General features: G+C 47.3%; 1 protein-coding gene across 1 annotated transcript; it reads right to left on the bottom strand.

Annotated features, from left to right (window-relative positions):
• Positions 1-360: 360 nt before the first annotated feature.
• On the bottom strand, positions 361-15444 carry LOC140723670 (E3 ubiquitin-protein ligase TRIM62-like). The gene is made up of 7 exons (XM_073038236.1): positions 15406-15444; positions 14063-14158; positions 13419-13652; positions 11588-11610; positions 11382-11500; positions 5164-5295; positions 361-386 (listed from the first exon to the last, which is right to left on the bottom strand). Exons 1-7 carry the CDS (start codon positions 15442-15444, stop codon positions 361-363), a joined length of 669 nt encoding a protein of 222 aa, XP_072894337.1.
• Between the last annotated feature and the right edge of the window lie 393 nt (positions 15445-15837).

Genomic DNA, 15837 nt, shown 5'->3' on the forward strand with positions numbered 1-15837 from the left:
AACCTTTCCCCTTTCACCCTAAAACCATGTCCTCTCATATTTATCTTTCCTAATCTAAATGGAAAGAACTTACTCGCATTTACTATCTATATCCCACATAATTTTGTAAACCTCTATCAAATCTCCCCTCATTCTTCTACGCTTCAAGGAATAAAGTCCTAACCTGTTCAATCTTTCCCTGTACATCAACTCCTGAAGACCTGGCAACATCCTAGTAAATCTCTGCACTCTTTCAATCTCTCCAACCTCTCCATGGATACCTCATGTCTGAACTTTCTGAACTAACCTCCCATGTGGGACCTTGGCAAAGGCCTTACTAAAGTTCATGTGGACAACATCCACAGCCTTTCCTTCACCTACTTAGTTGGTAACCACCTCGAGAAACTCTTCGAGATTCATTAAACACGATCTACCATGCACAAAGCCGTACTGACTATCCTTAATCAGCCCTTGGCTGTCCAAATACTTGTAAATTCGATCTCTCAGAACATCCTCCAATAACTTACATACTACTGATGTCAGGCTCACTGGCCTGTAATTACCTGGTTTACTATTGGAGCCTTTTTTAAACAATGAAATAACATGAGCTACCCTCCAATCCTCAGGCACTGCACCCGTGGCTAAGGACATTTTAAATATTTCTGTCAGTGCCCCTGCAATTTCTACTCTAGTCTCTCTCAAGGTCCGAGGAAATATCAAGTCAGGCCCGGGGGATTTATCTACCTTTATGCGCTGTAAAGCAGCAAGCACCTCCTCCTCTTTAATCTACAAATGTTCCATGACACTACTGCTTGTTTCCCTTCCTTCCATATACACTATGCCAGTTTCCTGAGTAAATACTGATGCAAAAAAACTGTTTAAGATCTCCCCCATCTCGTCAGGCTCCACACATAGACGACCACTCTGATCTTCTAGGGGACCAATTTTGTCCCTTACTATCCTTTTACTCTTAATATACTTGTAGAAACCCTTCAGGTTTTCCTTCACATTATCTGCCAAAGCCACCTCATGTCTTTTTTTTTCCTTCCTGATTTCCTTCTTTAGTATTTTCTTATGTTTTCTATACTCTTTAAGTAACTCATTTGCTCTTTGTTGCCTCTACCTGCTATACACTTCTCTCTTTTTCTTAACCAGATCGCCAGTATCCCTTGAAAACCAAGGTTCCTTATGCCTGCTAACTTTGTCTTTAATCCTGGCAGGAAAATGCAAACTCTGCACCCTCAAAATTTCACATTTGGAGGCCTTCCACTTACTGAACACATCCTTGTCAGGAAAAAAAAAACTTATCCCAATCCACTCTTCCGAGGTCTTTTTTCATTTCCACACAATTAGCCCTTCTGCTATTTAGAACCTCAACGCAAGGACCAGACCCATCCTTATCCGTAATTAACTTGAAACTAATGACATTATGGTCACTGGACCCAAAATGTTTGCCCACACATACTCCTGTCACCTGACCTGTCTGGTTTCCTAATAGGAGGTCAAGTATTGCATCCTCTCTCGTAGGTACCTCTATATATTGATTTAGAAAACTTTCCTGAAAACATTTCACAAACTCCAAGCCATCGAGCCCTATTACAGTTTTTTGGAGTCCCAGTCAATATTGGAAAGTTAAAATCCCCTACTATTACAACTTCCTGTTTCTTACATCGGTCTACTATTTTTTTAAAATTAGTTTTTTATGCATTTTCTATATCGCTACAGATAGAAAAAAAACCCCAAATCAAACTGAAGAAAATAAATACAGTGCAAAAATAAACATACAATAATAATATAATACAAAAAAGATAATTGAGAAAGCAGCCAAATTGAAGACATGTAAAATTACTTCCTCCCCAAGCCCCGTAACAAAAAAAAACTGCAGTCCAACCACAACTCCAGTCCATAAATCAGGACATTCAAACCCCCAAAACTGTAAATACACTTAAAAACAGAAAATAATAATGCGGACTACCAAAAAAAAAAGAGCTGAAAGCAAGGGACCGAAAAAAAAAAAAACCTTAGTTAAGAGGAAGGGTATGAAAGTAGGTCTACTATCTTTATACAGATTTGCTCCTCCAATTCTCTCTGACTATTGGGCGGTCTATAATACACCACTATTAGTGTTGTCACACCTTTCCCGTTCCTCAGCTCCACCCATATGACCTCTGTAGACAAGCCCTCCGGTCTGTCCTGTCTACGCACAGTTGTGATATTTTCCCTGACTAGAAATGCCACTCCTCCCCCTTTCATCCCTCCCCCTCTATCACGTCTGAAACAACGAATATTTCTATCATGTATAAACCTTAGGTGGGAGGTTATCTTTTTGTAATAATGTATTAAAAATAAATTATAAATTCTACCAATGAGAATTACACATTCTCTTACTGAAGGATTCATATTCAAAATATTATCCAACAAATCAGATTCTTGCATATATGGAAACTGAGATAATTATTTTTGTAAAAATGTCTAACCTGAAGATATTGCAGTAAGTGTGTATGAGAGAGAGAATATTTACTAATTAACTCTTCAAATGTCATCAATCGACCATCACAAAATAAATGATAATAAAAATAAATAAATCTGCAAAAAATAACAGATCCCCTTAATCACTAAAGATTAAATAAGTTTGGGAGAGAGAACTTAATATGACCTTTGTTAATGAAGATGGTCAATTCTTCTTTAATATGAACCAATCAGTGTTTAATTCAATTTAAAATTGTTCACTGTTACTATTTCACAAAGGAGAGACTATCCAAAATATTTCCTAACATAGACAATTATTGCGATAGGTGTAAAACTGAAGTAGCCAATTTTTCACATATGTTCTGGTCATGTTCTTCATCAAAATGTTTTTGAAAATCTTTATTTTCTACAATTTCTAAAGCTCTGAAAATTAATTTACAACCTAATGTACAAACCTTTGATTTCTGTCTATAAATGCAGTCCTCGCATGACCTTTATCCTCCTCCACCTCACTATCTGCTCTAACACTCTGGTTCCCCTCCCTCTGCAAATCTAGTTTAACCCCCTCCCCCGCCCCCCCCCCACCCCCCACCCCCGAGCAGCACTGGCAAATCTACCCGCAAGAATGTTAGTCCCCCTCCAGTTCAGGGGCAAACCATCCCGTCGGAACAGGTCCCACCTTCCCGGGAACAAAGCCCAATTGTCCAGAAACATGAAGCCCTCCCTCCTGCACCATCTCCTTAGCCACGTATTTAGCTGCACTCTCCGCACATTTATATTTACAGGGACTTTACTCCTGACGCCGGTCCCGGGACCCGACCCGTTTACAGACCCGGAGCGGAACCGGAGCAGATTCTCAGCCAATGGTTTCCATCCCCGGTCGCGAAGAAAGGATAAAGTTTTCCCCGTGAATTTATTCCCAGTGAAGGTGTGGAGATGGGACTTGGTCTCCGCGTTGTAAAATGAAACTGTCCCGGACTCGTAACTGAGATAAACTCCCACCCTCCCGGGGATGGGACCGGCAGCGAGACGGGACTCGGGGGAGGGGAGACCGGACACGTCATAATCCCGATGTAACACGTCACCATCCCGCCCCGATGACCCAGAATCCGGTCTCCGGACTCGGACTGACGCCTCCCTTCCTCTCCACAGACTCTGCGGCGACTCCCAGCCACCAGACCCGAAATCCCCGTCACCTCCACCTCCCAGTAATGTCTCCCCGATGTGAATCCCTCCGATCCCAGCACACAAAAACCAGTGTGTGAATCTCTTCCCGGTGTCAGGGGAGATTCCTCCAGGTCCCGGTCCATCCTCACACTCTTCCGATCCTCAGACACCTCGAGACACGGACTCGCCGTTTCCACATCCAGGGTGACAGAGACTGGGGGGAGAAGCAGAGAATTAGAGAGTCCCGGGGATCGGGGGGGGAGACTCGGACCAGCGCGGCCCCGGGGATCGGGGGGGAGACTCGGGCAGCGCGGCCCCGGGGATCGGGGGGAGGACTCGGGCAGCGCGGGCCCCCGGGGATCGGGGGGAGACTCGGGCAGCGCGGCCCCGGGGATCGGGGGGAGACTCGGGCAGCGCGGCCCCGGGGATCGGGGGGAGACTCGGGCAGCGCGGCCCCGGGGATCGGGGGGGAGGACTCGGACAGCGCGGCCCCGGGGATCGGGGAGCAGACTCGGACAGCGCGGCCCCGGGGATCGGGGGGAGACTCGGGCGGCGCGGCCCCGGGGATCGGGGGGAGACTCGGGGCGGCGCGGCCCCCGGGGATCGGGGGGAGACTCGGGCGGCGCGGGCCCCGGGGATCGGGGGGAGACTCGGGCAGCGCGGCCCCGGGGATCGGGGGGAGACTCGGGCGGCGCGGCCCCCGGGGATCGGGGGAGACTCGGACAGCGCGGCTCCTGGGATCGGGGGGGAGACTCGGACAGCGCGGCCCCTGGGATCGGGGGGAGACTCGGACAGCGCCACCCCGGGGATCGGGGGGGAGACTCGGGGATCGGGGGGAGACTCGGGCAGCGCGGCCCCGGGGGATCGGGGGGAGACTCGGGCAGCGCGGGCCCCGGGGATCGGGGGGAGACTCGGGCAGCGCGGCCCCGGGGATCGGGGGGGGGGAGACTCGGGCCGCGCGGCCCCGGGGATCGGGGGGAGACTCGGGCAGCGCGGCCCCGGGGATCGGGGGGGAGACTCGGGGCCGCGCGGCCCCGGGGATCGGGGGGGAGACTCGGACAGCGGGGCCCCCGGGGATCGGGGGGGAGACTCGGGCAGCGCGGGCCCCGGGGATCGGGGGGGAGACTCGGGCAGCGCGGCCCCGGGGATCGGGGGGGGAGGACTCGGGCCGCGCGGCCCCGGGGATCGGGGGGGAGACTCGGGCAGCGCGGCCCCGGAGATCGGGGGGAGACTCGGGCAGCGCGGCCCCGGGGATCGGGGGGAGACTCGGACAGCGCGGCCCCGGGGATCGGGGGGGGAGACTCGGACAGCGCGGCCCCGGGGATCGGGGGGGAGACTCGGGCGGCGCGGCCCCGGGGATCGGGGGAGGAGACTCGGGCGGCGCCGTCCCGGGGATCGGGGGGAGACTCGGGCAGCGCGGCCCCGGGGATCGGGGAGCGGGGGGAGACTCGGGCAGCGGGGACCCGGATATCGGGGGGGAGACTCGGGCCGCGCGGCCCCGGGGATCGGGGGGGAGAGGCCGCTGGGCCACAGGTGGCCGACACGAACCTTTGATTCGACAAAAGCAGATGTCTCCACAAGGGTTTTCCGCTGGACAGGGGAAACATCCTCCCTCACTCCTGCCTGTTGACCCCTGAAAGAATTTTGTGTTTCCATGAGATCTCCTCTCATTCTTCGAAACTGGGAACAGAGAACATAGAGCAGTACAGCACAGGAACAGGCCCGTCATACAATGTTCACATTCATTTGTGAGTGTGAAGTGGGGGGAGTGTGATGGTTTGTGACAGTAAAGGAGGTGATAATGGGAACCAGTAGGGGAGAGATGAAAGGCAGATTGAACCAGGAGGGGGAGGGGTGGAAACCCCGTGGGTGAACTGTGTGTGTTGACGTAATGTGAAGCTGGAGGGGGCAAAGATGGGAGATGAGGATGGCTTTGTCCCCTTTCCCAGAACCCCATCCCTCGCAGCCCCTCATTAGTACAGGGGATGAATTTGCAGGAACCTTAAGCAACACAGGTCCTGATGAAGTGTTTCAGTCTGAACGTGGACTGTTTACTCTTTTCCATAGAAACTTCCCGGCCTGCTGTTCCCCCAACAATTTGTGTGTGTTACTCTGCTTTAAATATACTCAATTATTTGGCATCCACAGTTGCCTGTGGCAGATTCACTATCCTGTGGATAAAGGAATTCCTCGTCAGCTCTGTCCCTAAGTGGACATCCCTGTAAGTCGGAGGCTGTGCTTACCGTTCTCGACCCACCCACATCCTCCCAACATCAACTCTCTCCAGACAGGTGTCAGAGAGATCTGGCGAGACCCTTCATCAGGACCTGTGTAGCTTGGATTACCAGCATCTGCAGATTTTCTCCTGTTTGATTTTTTAAAGCAGAAGTTAATAAGTAAACTTCTTGATTAGTCAGTGTATCAAAAGTTACGGGGAGGAGGCAGGGAGAATAGGGTTGAGAGGGATAATAAATCAGCCATTCTTCTAAACTCGCGTGAGTACAGGCCGGAACCAACAAACACTCCTCATATGTTAAACTCTTTCATTCCCGGAATTATTCTTGTGAATCTTCTGGACCCCCTCCAATGCCAGCACATGTTTTCCGATAGAAGGGACCCAAAAACTGCTCACAATACTCCAAGTGTGGTCTGACCAATGCCTTATTAAAACCTCAGCATTACATCCTTGCTCTTGTACTCTAATCCTCTCGAAGTGAAAGCAAAACATTGAGTTTGCCAATCTTACCACTGACACAAACTGCAAGTTAACCTTCACGGAATCCTGCACAAGGACACCCATGTCCCTTTGCACCTCTGATTTTTGAATTTCGCCTCGTTTACAGAATTGTCTAGTCTTTATTCCTTCGACCAAAGTCGTACTGCCTAAGTTTGTACCTGCCAAACTCTACCTGTGCTACAAGATCCTGATTACGTATACTGGTGCTTTCAAATAAGACCATAAGACAAAGCAGCAGAAGCCGGCCATTCGGCCCTTCGAATCTGCTCACCATTTTATCATGAGCTGATCCATTCTCACATTTAGTCCCACTCCTCCACCTTCTCACCATGACCTTTGATGCCCTGGCTACTCAGATACCTATCAATCTCTGTCTTAAATACACCCAATGACTGGCTTCCATTGCCGCAAGAAACTCACAGATTCACCATCCTCTGGCTAAAAAAATTTCTTCGCATCTCCTTCTGAATGGGCGCCCTTCAATCCTTAAGTCATGCTCTCTCGTACTAGACCTCCCCCACCATGGGAAACAACTTTGCCAAAACCACTCTGTCCATGCCTTTTAACATTCAAAATGTTTCTGTGAGGTTACCCTCATTCTTCTAAACTCCACGGAGTACAGTCCAAGAGCGGTCAAATGTTCCTCATATGTTAACCCTCTCATTCCCGGAATCATTCTAGCGAATCTTCTCTGAACCCTCTCCAATGTCAGAACATCCTTTCTTAAATAAGGAGCCCAAAACTGCACACAGTATTCCAAGTGAGGTCTTACCAGTTCCTTATAGAGCCTCAACATCACATCCCTGCTCCTATACTCTATTCCTCTAGAAATGAATGTCAACATTGCATTCACCTTCTTCGCCACCGACTCAACCTGCACGAGCACTCCCAAGTCCCATTGCATCTCAGAACTTTGAATTCTCTCTCCATTTAAATAATAGTCTGCCCATTTATTTCTTCTACCAACATGCATGACCATACACTTTTCAACATTGTATTTCATTTGCCACTTCTTTGACCATTCTCCTATCAATCCAAGTCTCTCTACAGACTCTCTGTTTCCTCAGCACTACCCTCCCCTCCACCTATCTTTGTATCATCAGCAAACTTAGCCACAAAGCCATCTATTCCTTAATCCAAATCGTTGATATACAACGTAAAAAGAAGTGGCCCCAACACGGACCCCTGTGGAACACCACTGGTAACTGGCAGCCAACCAGAATGGGATCCTTTATTCCCACCCTCTGTTTCCTGCCAATCAGCCAACGCTCTATCCACATATGTAAATTTCCTATAATTCCATGGGCTCTTATCTTGTTTAGCAGCCTTGTCATGGGCACCTTGTCAAAGGCCTTCTGAAAATCCAAATACACAACATCCACTGCATCTCCCTTGTCTAGCCTACTTGTAATCTCCTCAAGAAATTTCAATGGGTTTGTCAGGCAGGATTTTCCTTTAAGGAAACCATTCTGAGTTTGTCCTATCTTGTCATATGCCTCCAGATACTCCGTAACCTCATCCTTGACAATTGACTCCAGAAACTTCCCAACCATTTCTCAAGCTAACAGGTCCATAAAGCACTTTTTGCTTCCTTGCCCCCTTCTTAAATACCAGAGTGGCATTTGCAATCTTCCACTCCTCCGGAACCATGCCAGAATCTATTGACTTTTGAAAGATCATTGCTAATGCCTCCGCGATCTCCACAGCTACTTCCTTCAAAACACAAGGGTGCATTCCATCTGGACCTGGAGATTTATCTACCCTTAGACTATTCAGCTTCCTGAGAACTTTCTCTGTCGTAATTGTGACTGCGCACACTTCTCTTCCCTGACACCCTTGAGTGTCCGGAATACTGCTGATATCTTCCTCCATGAGGGCTGATGAAAATACTCGTTCAGTTCCTCAGCCATCTCCTTATCTCCCATTACAATTTCTCCAGCATCATTTTCTATTGGTCCTTTCTCCACTCTCACCTGTTTTTTACTCTTTATATACTTGAAAAAGCTTTTAGTATCTTCTTTGATGTTATTTGCTAGCTTCCTTTTATAGTTCATCTTTTCCCTCTTAATGGCCTTCTTCGTTTCCTTTTGTAAGCTTTTAAAAACTTCCCAATCCTCTGTCTTCCCACTAATTTTTGCTTCCTTGAATGCCCTCTCCGTTGCTTTTACTTTGGCTTTGACTTCTCTTGTCAGCCACGGTCGCATCCTTTATCCATTTGAAAATTTCTTCTTTTTTGGAATATATCTGTCTTGCACCTTCCTCACTTCTCGCATAAACTCCAGCCACTGAGCACCTTCTCCTTTGTAACAGTAACTGCACTCACTTCTCTTTCCTCGCACTCTTCAACACCGGGCACAGTGCGAGTGTCTTCCATGGTGAAGACTGGTGCAAAATATTTGGTTTATCTGCCATCTCTTTATCCCGCGTTATTATTTATCCGGCCTCATTTTCTACTGGTCCTATATCCACTCTCATCTCTGTTTTATTTTTTTACAATATTTGAAAAACAATTTGATATTGTTTGCTAACTTGTTTTACAAAGACAGGTGTGTAAAAAGGGCCTGAAGGATCTTTGGAGACCAGAGTCACCCCAACCACAAACAGTACCAGTTGCTACCATCCGGGATACGGTACCGCAGCATAAAAGCCAGGAGCAACAGGCTCCGGGACAGCTTCTTCAACCATGCCAGCAGACTGATTAACTCATGCTGACACATCTGTATTTCTATGTTATATTGACTAGCATGTTATACATATAATTCATCATAAATTACTATAAATTGCACATTGCACATTTACATGGAGACGTAACGTAAAGATTTTTAATCCTCATGTATATGAAGGATGTAAGTAATAAAGTCAATTCAATTCAAATCAATTTCTTGTTTATTTTTTCCCACCCAATCATCCTTTTAGTTTCTCTCTGTAGATATTTAAAAGCTTCCCAATCCTTTGTCTTCCTACTAATTTTTGTTTAGTTGTATGCCCTCTCTTTTGCCTTTGCATTAACTTGTCTTCCCTTGTCAGCCACGGTTTTACTATTTTGCCATTTTAGTATTTATTTATTTTTGGAATCCTTCACCTTCCTCATTTTCCCAGAAGCTAACACCATTTCTGCTCTGCTGTCATCATTGCCAGCATCTTCTTCCAGTTTGCTTTGGCCAATTCCTCTTTCAGACCACTGTAATTTCCTTTACTCCAGTGAAATACTACAACATCAGACTTTACTTTCTCCTTATTAGATTTCAAGTTGAACTCAGTCATGTTGTGAGCACTGCCTCCTAAGGGTTCTTTTAACTGCTCACCTCTGGTTCAATACATAACACCCAATCCAGTAGAGCTGTTCCCCGAGTAGGCTCAACGACAAACTGCTCTAGAAAGCCATCACATTGCATTCGACAAACTCACTCTCTTGAGATCCTTTACCAACCTGATTTTCCCAATTGACCAACATGTTGAAATCTCCCATGATTATCATAACATTGTCCTTTTCATCAGCCTTTTCTATTTCCAGTTGTAATCTGTGGGCCTCAACCCACTGACTGTTGGGAGGCCTGTATATGACTGCTGTCAGTGTCATTTTTACTTTTGCAGTTCCTTACCTCAACCCACAAGGATTCAACATCTTCCAATCCTATGTCACATCTTGCTGCTGATTTACCAACAGAGCCACACCACCCCCTCACCCGACCTTCCTATACCACTGATACATTGTGTAACCTTGGACATTCAGCTCCCAACTACAACCATCCTTCAGCCACGATTCCGTGATGGCCACAACATCATACCTGACAATCGGTAATAGTGCAACAAGATCATCCACCTTATTTCTCATACTCCATGCATTGAGATATAACACTTTGTGTACTGTATCTGCTACCCTTTTTAATTCAGCATCCCTAATGCACTGATACTCACCCTGCTGGCTGCAATTTTCTCCTCGCTTCTGTCCGCCCTATCTGACAGTCTGACTGCACGCTATCTTTGCATTTTTACCATCAGTCCTATCCCTTCACTCCAGTTCCCGTGCACCCCACCCCCCACCAAATTAGTTCAGACCCTCCCCAACAGCTCTATCAAACCTCTCTGTGAGAATATTGTTCTCCCTCGGGTCGAGGTGCGACCCGTCCCTTTTGAGCAGGTCATTCCTCCACCAGAACAGATCCCGATGATCCAAGAACCTGAATCCCTGTCCCCAGCACCATCTTCTCAGCCATGTTTATCTGTCAAATTATCCTGTTTCTACCCTCACCAGCACGTGGCACAGGCAGCAATCCAGAAATTACAACCCTGGAGGTACTGCTTCTAAACTTTCTACCAAGCTCTCCAAATCCTATTTTCAGGACCTCTTTGCTTTTACTTCCAATGTCATTGTCACAAATTTACCAAAATATCTGGCTCTTTTCCCTCCCTCTCTAAAATGCTGCGGACACGATTCGAGGCATCCCTGACCCTGGCACCCAGGAGGCAACATACCATTCGGGTGTCCCGTTCACATCAATAGATTCTCCTGTCTGTTCCCCTGACGATTCAGTCCCAGATCACGACCACTCCCCTCTTCTGCCTCTAACAACAGTGAGAGATGCTGATCCGGAAGGGGGAAGACCTGCGTCAATCAGAGTCTGCACTCACAGGGCACATGAAGGACTTGTGTATTTTCCTGACAATCCCTGGCACCACACTGACACCTGCTTTTATTCCCTGCAATATTATCGTCAGTATTAGATTCCCAGCTCCTCTGGTAGATCCAGACTCATGTCCTGGTGTGTTAGTGCAGTGTTCCTGGGATTGGAACACAGTGGTTCATTTGCCAGTCCCGTGTATTGGTTGTATTGTGACCCTGTGCTGGTGTTTTCAGGGGTCTGACATCTCCAGCTGACAATGTGACAGTGATGCCTCCCAGTCGGTGGGGTTGATGTGGAATAAACTTCAGTTCCCCTTCAGCCCAGTAGTACAGACAATCTTTGCCTCAAATTGGAACTAAATTGAGCTTCATAAACAAGGGGAAATGAATCTTTGTAAGTTTTACCTCGATTAATAGCATCAAGCGTTTCTCTCAGCCCTGTTTTCAACAAATAGAGGTGATCAAATTTTTCAACCGGTAGGGTCTCATCTGTCACTGACAATTCCTGGACATCGTCATTAATCCTGTAAATATTAAACTGCTGGTTATAAATTGCTATTCTGAACTATTTTACAAATCCATTCAGGGTTTCAGTAAAGAGCCTGTCCTACCTTTTGTTCCCACGAGCTTCCTCCTGAAATAAATAAAACACAAATCGGATTAGACTTGGACTTACTGTCCATATCCTGAATTTCTTCCAAATCATTACAAGGTGTTGAAAATTCCCACTCCCACAGTCACTCACACACACGGACAATACAGAACCACGGGGTAACTTACAAGGAAAGTTTCTGAATATCAGACCATTACTGAGAGGATGAAACTTACAGGGAAGACAGGACAGGCTGTGCGTTATCATCTGGATATGACGTCAGGCTGATAGGATGGAGGAATTTAAGATCAGTGATGTCTGTGATTGTGTGCGGGTGGAGGAAGTACCTCTATTTATGGGGAGACTCGTGGGGAGATGTAATTCCAGATGGATTTTAACAAATTCCACTAGAAATTTAGTGAGGAGGATGTGGAACTCAGTGCCACAGGAGTGATTGAAATGGAAAAGCAGAGATTGAATGTAATGGGGAGGCTGGATAAACACATGAGGGACCTGAGATTTCGGGGCACTGTTGCTGGTTGTGGTGAGTAGGTGGGTGGAGGATTGTGAAGCAGGGAAATTGAGAGGAGAAAATGGGCCGAATGGCCTGGTTATGTTTTGAACGATTGAACATTCATTTGAATGTTATCCGTAAAAGTAAAGAGACAGTAATAGTTTCCCTAATCTGATGGAAACCGGATACAGAAGATAAGTCTGATGTGTGGGTCAAATTCTTTGTTCTCACTGATTGACAAAGAGACCCTCACACCCACCGCACCAGATACACTCACAGCCTGTGACTGGAAATCGGTGTTAATGAGGGTTTTAGAGGATATTTAATGTAGAGTTAAGGACACAGTCAGCAGCTCTGTGTTATGATCAGAGTAAATAATTTCAGAGAAATTTGCATTCTGTCTTGGGATGTACAGAAGTTGTGGAAGTCCAGTTTTGGGACAATAGACAATAGGTGCAGGGGTAGGCCATTCGGCCCTTCTAGCCAGTACCACCATTCACTGTGATCATGGCTGATCATACGCAATCGGTACCCCGTTCCTGCCCTCTCCCCATATCCCTTGACCCCGCTATCTATGAGCTCTATCTAACTCTCTCTTGAAAGTATCCAGAGACTTGGCCTCCACTGCCTTCTGGGGCAGAGCATTCCACATTTCCACCACTCTCTGGGTGAAAAAGTTTTTCTGCATCACTGTTCTAAATGGCCTACCCCTTATTCTTAAACTGTGACCTCTAGTTCTGGACTCACCCATCAGCGGGAACATGCTTCCTGCCTCCAGCGTGTCCAATCCCTTAATAATCTTATTATTATGGGACAACAACAACCCTGAATAGTTGTATCAATTGTCTGGTGAGAAACAGTTTACTGCCATTTGTAAATGCTGTGTGTAGGAGCAATGCATCTGTTTTCTGTCCGCATTGTATTCTGTGCTATGTGTTTATTATGGTAACTCGTCACGTGATTGGGGACGTGGTAAAAGCGAAGGGAAAAAGTTACGTATCTACTTTGTTCTGGGCAGTTTTGAGCTGGGGTCGGGCGGATGTCATTCTGTTCTTGACCGCTGTGTTGCAGCTTACTTTACAATGAATTACCCTGAAGTTTCATCGTTTCCAGATTGTATTTTGCTAATGAAGGACTGAAAGCGTATCATGGACATTTTGAAATGTCATTATTGGAGTGATGGGAGGGCGCATCATGCAAGTACAACAACTTGTGTGAGGTCGCCAGCAGCGACAATTGATTTGTTAGAATTGGCCGCTGTACTGTGTTTATTTCGAATATACCACTGTTCATTTAGTGCCCTTTGACAGAAACAAATTGAAATATAATCCCTCACCTTGAGAAACATCACACTGTCTTTTTGATCCATCTGTTCCTTTAACTTTGAGATTTCCTCCTGAATAATCCTTATATTCTCTTGAAAAGCTAGAAGATTTTTCTCCATTGGGTTGAGAATCCTCTTCTCTTCTTCCCTGAGATCCCTGAGTAAGCTCTGCTCTTTCTCAGTGATAATCTGGTGCAGTTCAGCAAACTGGGATGTGATGTGGGACTGAAGGCTGTGTGACTGTTCCTGTTGAATGAAAGGTGAAGATTAACATACTGCATTGCTGTGTTTTGTTTCCTTTTGTCATTAAGTTCGGTCTATTAGAGTCCATGCTACTTCTGAGTGCTTTCCCGTCAACACCATTCATTCACGTTTTCCTGAAACCTATTCTCACTTATTGACCCATAAACTCCCATCTGATTCACGCATACCCTCCGCTCCTTTGCAGGGTTAACGGTAATTAGCCATTCATCCGGCATGTCCTTGGGATGTGTCGGAATCTCTCGTGGTCACAGGGGGAGCAGGCAAACTCCACATAGACAGCACCAGGGGTCAGGATCGAACCCAGGTCACTGGAGCTGCGATACTCGGCTATTCTGCATTAAATGGAGCAAAACTCAACAGTAATATCAGAAATTCCGCTCAGGAAGCCTCACCCGAACTCCGGAAATCTTCTCTTTCTGTTGCTGCTCCTTTTCCTGGAAGTCTGATTTCTTTTTTGTGAGAGAGTCTAAGGAAGATTTTAGCTGATCCTGGAAGTCAGAGAGTGAAGGAAATAGAAACAAAGATGCATCAAAAGAAACAGGTGATCAAACCCGATTATCACACAAAATGCCGGAGGAACTCAGTGAGTCAGGCAGCATCTATTCAAGGGAAATAAACAGTCGGTGTTTCGGGATGAGACCCTTCATCAGACCGGGAAGGAATGGCACAGAAACCAGAATAATAAGCTTGGGGATGAGAACCAGCTGACAGGTGACGGGTGAGACAACGTGAGGGGGAACGTGGGGGAGGGTGATGTGGTAAACTATGTATACCTGGCTGACTGCTCCTGTGGCTCCTCCCACAGACCCCTGTATAAAGGTGATTGGAGGCACTGCTCCTCCCTCAGTCTCCAGGATGTCGTGTCGTGGTCTTTGCTGCTAATAGAAGCCTATCGTTCGCCTCCTGTCTCCGAGAGTTATTGATGGTGCATCAGGTGATGAAGTGAGAAGCTGAGAGGGGACAGGTGGAAGAGGTAAAGTGCTGGAGAAGAAGGAATCTAATTCGAAAGGACAATCGACCATGGAAGAAACGGGAGGAACTGGGCTGTTTGCGGCCCTGAAAGGTGACGAGGGAGGAGGTTAGGAGTCAGGTGTAGCACTTGTCCCGCTTGCAGGTGTCGGTTGCAGGAGGGAGATCAGTGGGGAGGAGCGAGTGGATCAGGGCGATACAGGACGTAGAGCGCGATCCGTGTAGAGAGCGGAGAGTTGCGGGGTGAGGAGGTGGGGTGTGGGACGGAGAGATGCTAGAATCCCGTTAGAGATGGCGGAAGTTGCAGAGAGTGATGTGTTAGTTATAGAGGCTCGTGTGATGGTATGTAGGACAAAGGAAATGTGTTAAGTGTTAAATTAACGTTCGTTTTTACCTTGTAGATTTTAACAGCTTCTTTAATCGGCCTGAAGCGGTGCTCTCTGTGTTCCTCCGCCACTGCACAGATCACACAGATTAGTGTCTTGTCCGTTTCACAAAACAGCTTCAGTTCTTCCTCATGTTCCTCGCAGTGACGTTTACTTTCCTTCCCTTTCGGATTCAGGTTTAGATTTCGAAGTTTTTCAGCCAAATTTGCTAAGGCCCGATTCACCCTGAGGGTGCGGTCAGCAAACTCCTCTCTACATTCCGGGCAGGAGTTTCTCTCCTCCCTTTCCCAACACTGTGTGATACAAGAGCGACAGAAGTTGTGCCCACACTACAGTGATACCGGATCGGTGAAGAAATCCAGGCAGACGGGACAAATCACCTCCTCGCTCAAACTCGCGGTTTCTCCTTTCGAAGCCATGTCAACTCCCAGCACTTCCTGATTCAGAATGCTTTCACTTTCCGGGAGCAGCTGATCCCCTGCAGTACCGCGATTGTCCACTACGCGCGCTGCAGACTCGGGGAATCAAACAACACACACACAATGCTGGTGGAACACAGCAGGCCAGGCAGCATCTGTAGGGAGAAGCACTGTCGACGTTTCGGGCCGAGCCCCTTCATCAGGACAGCTGGTGTGGTATACTGCGTCCGGTCCTCCCGGTGTGGCCTTTTATATATTGGTGAGACCCGACGCAGACTGGGAGACCGTTTCGCTGAACACCTACGCTCTGTCCGCCAGAGAAAGCAGGATCTCCCAGTGGCCACACATTTTAATTCCACGTCCCATTCCCATTCTGATATGTCTATACATGGA

The sequence above is a fragment of the Hemitrygon akajei genome, unplaced genomic scaffold (assembly GCF_048418815.1).
Source record: "Hemitrygon akajei unplaced genomic scaffold, sHemAka1.3 Scf000124, whole genome shotgun sequence".
NCBI lineage: Eukaryota > Metazoa > Chordata > Chondrichthyes > Myliobatiformes > Dasyatidae > Hemitrygon > Hemitrygon akajei.

What these genes read in the sequence shown, in the direction of transcription:
- LOC140723670 (XM_073038236.1), bottom strand. Translation starts at nt 15,444, where the DNA reads ATGGCTTCGAAAGGAGAAACCGCGAGTTTGAGCGAGGAG. An exon ending in AGAAGATTTCCGGAGTTCGG is followed by an intron (nt 13,653 to 14,062) that starts GTGAGGCTTCCT and finishes TTCATTCAACAG; the next exon opens with GAACAGTCACACAGCCTTCA. An exon ending in ACAGTGTGATGTTTCTCAAG is followed by an intron (nt 11,611 to 13,418) that starts GTGAGGGATTAT and finishes TATTTATTTCAG; the next exon opens with GAGGAAGCTCGTGGGAACAA.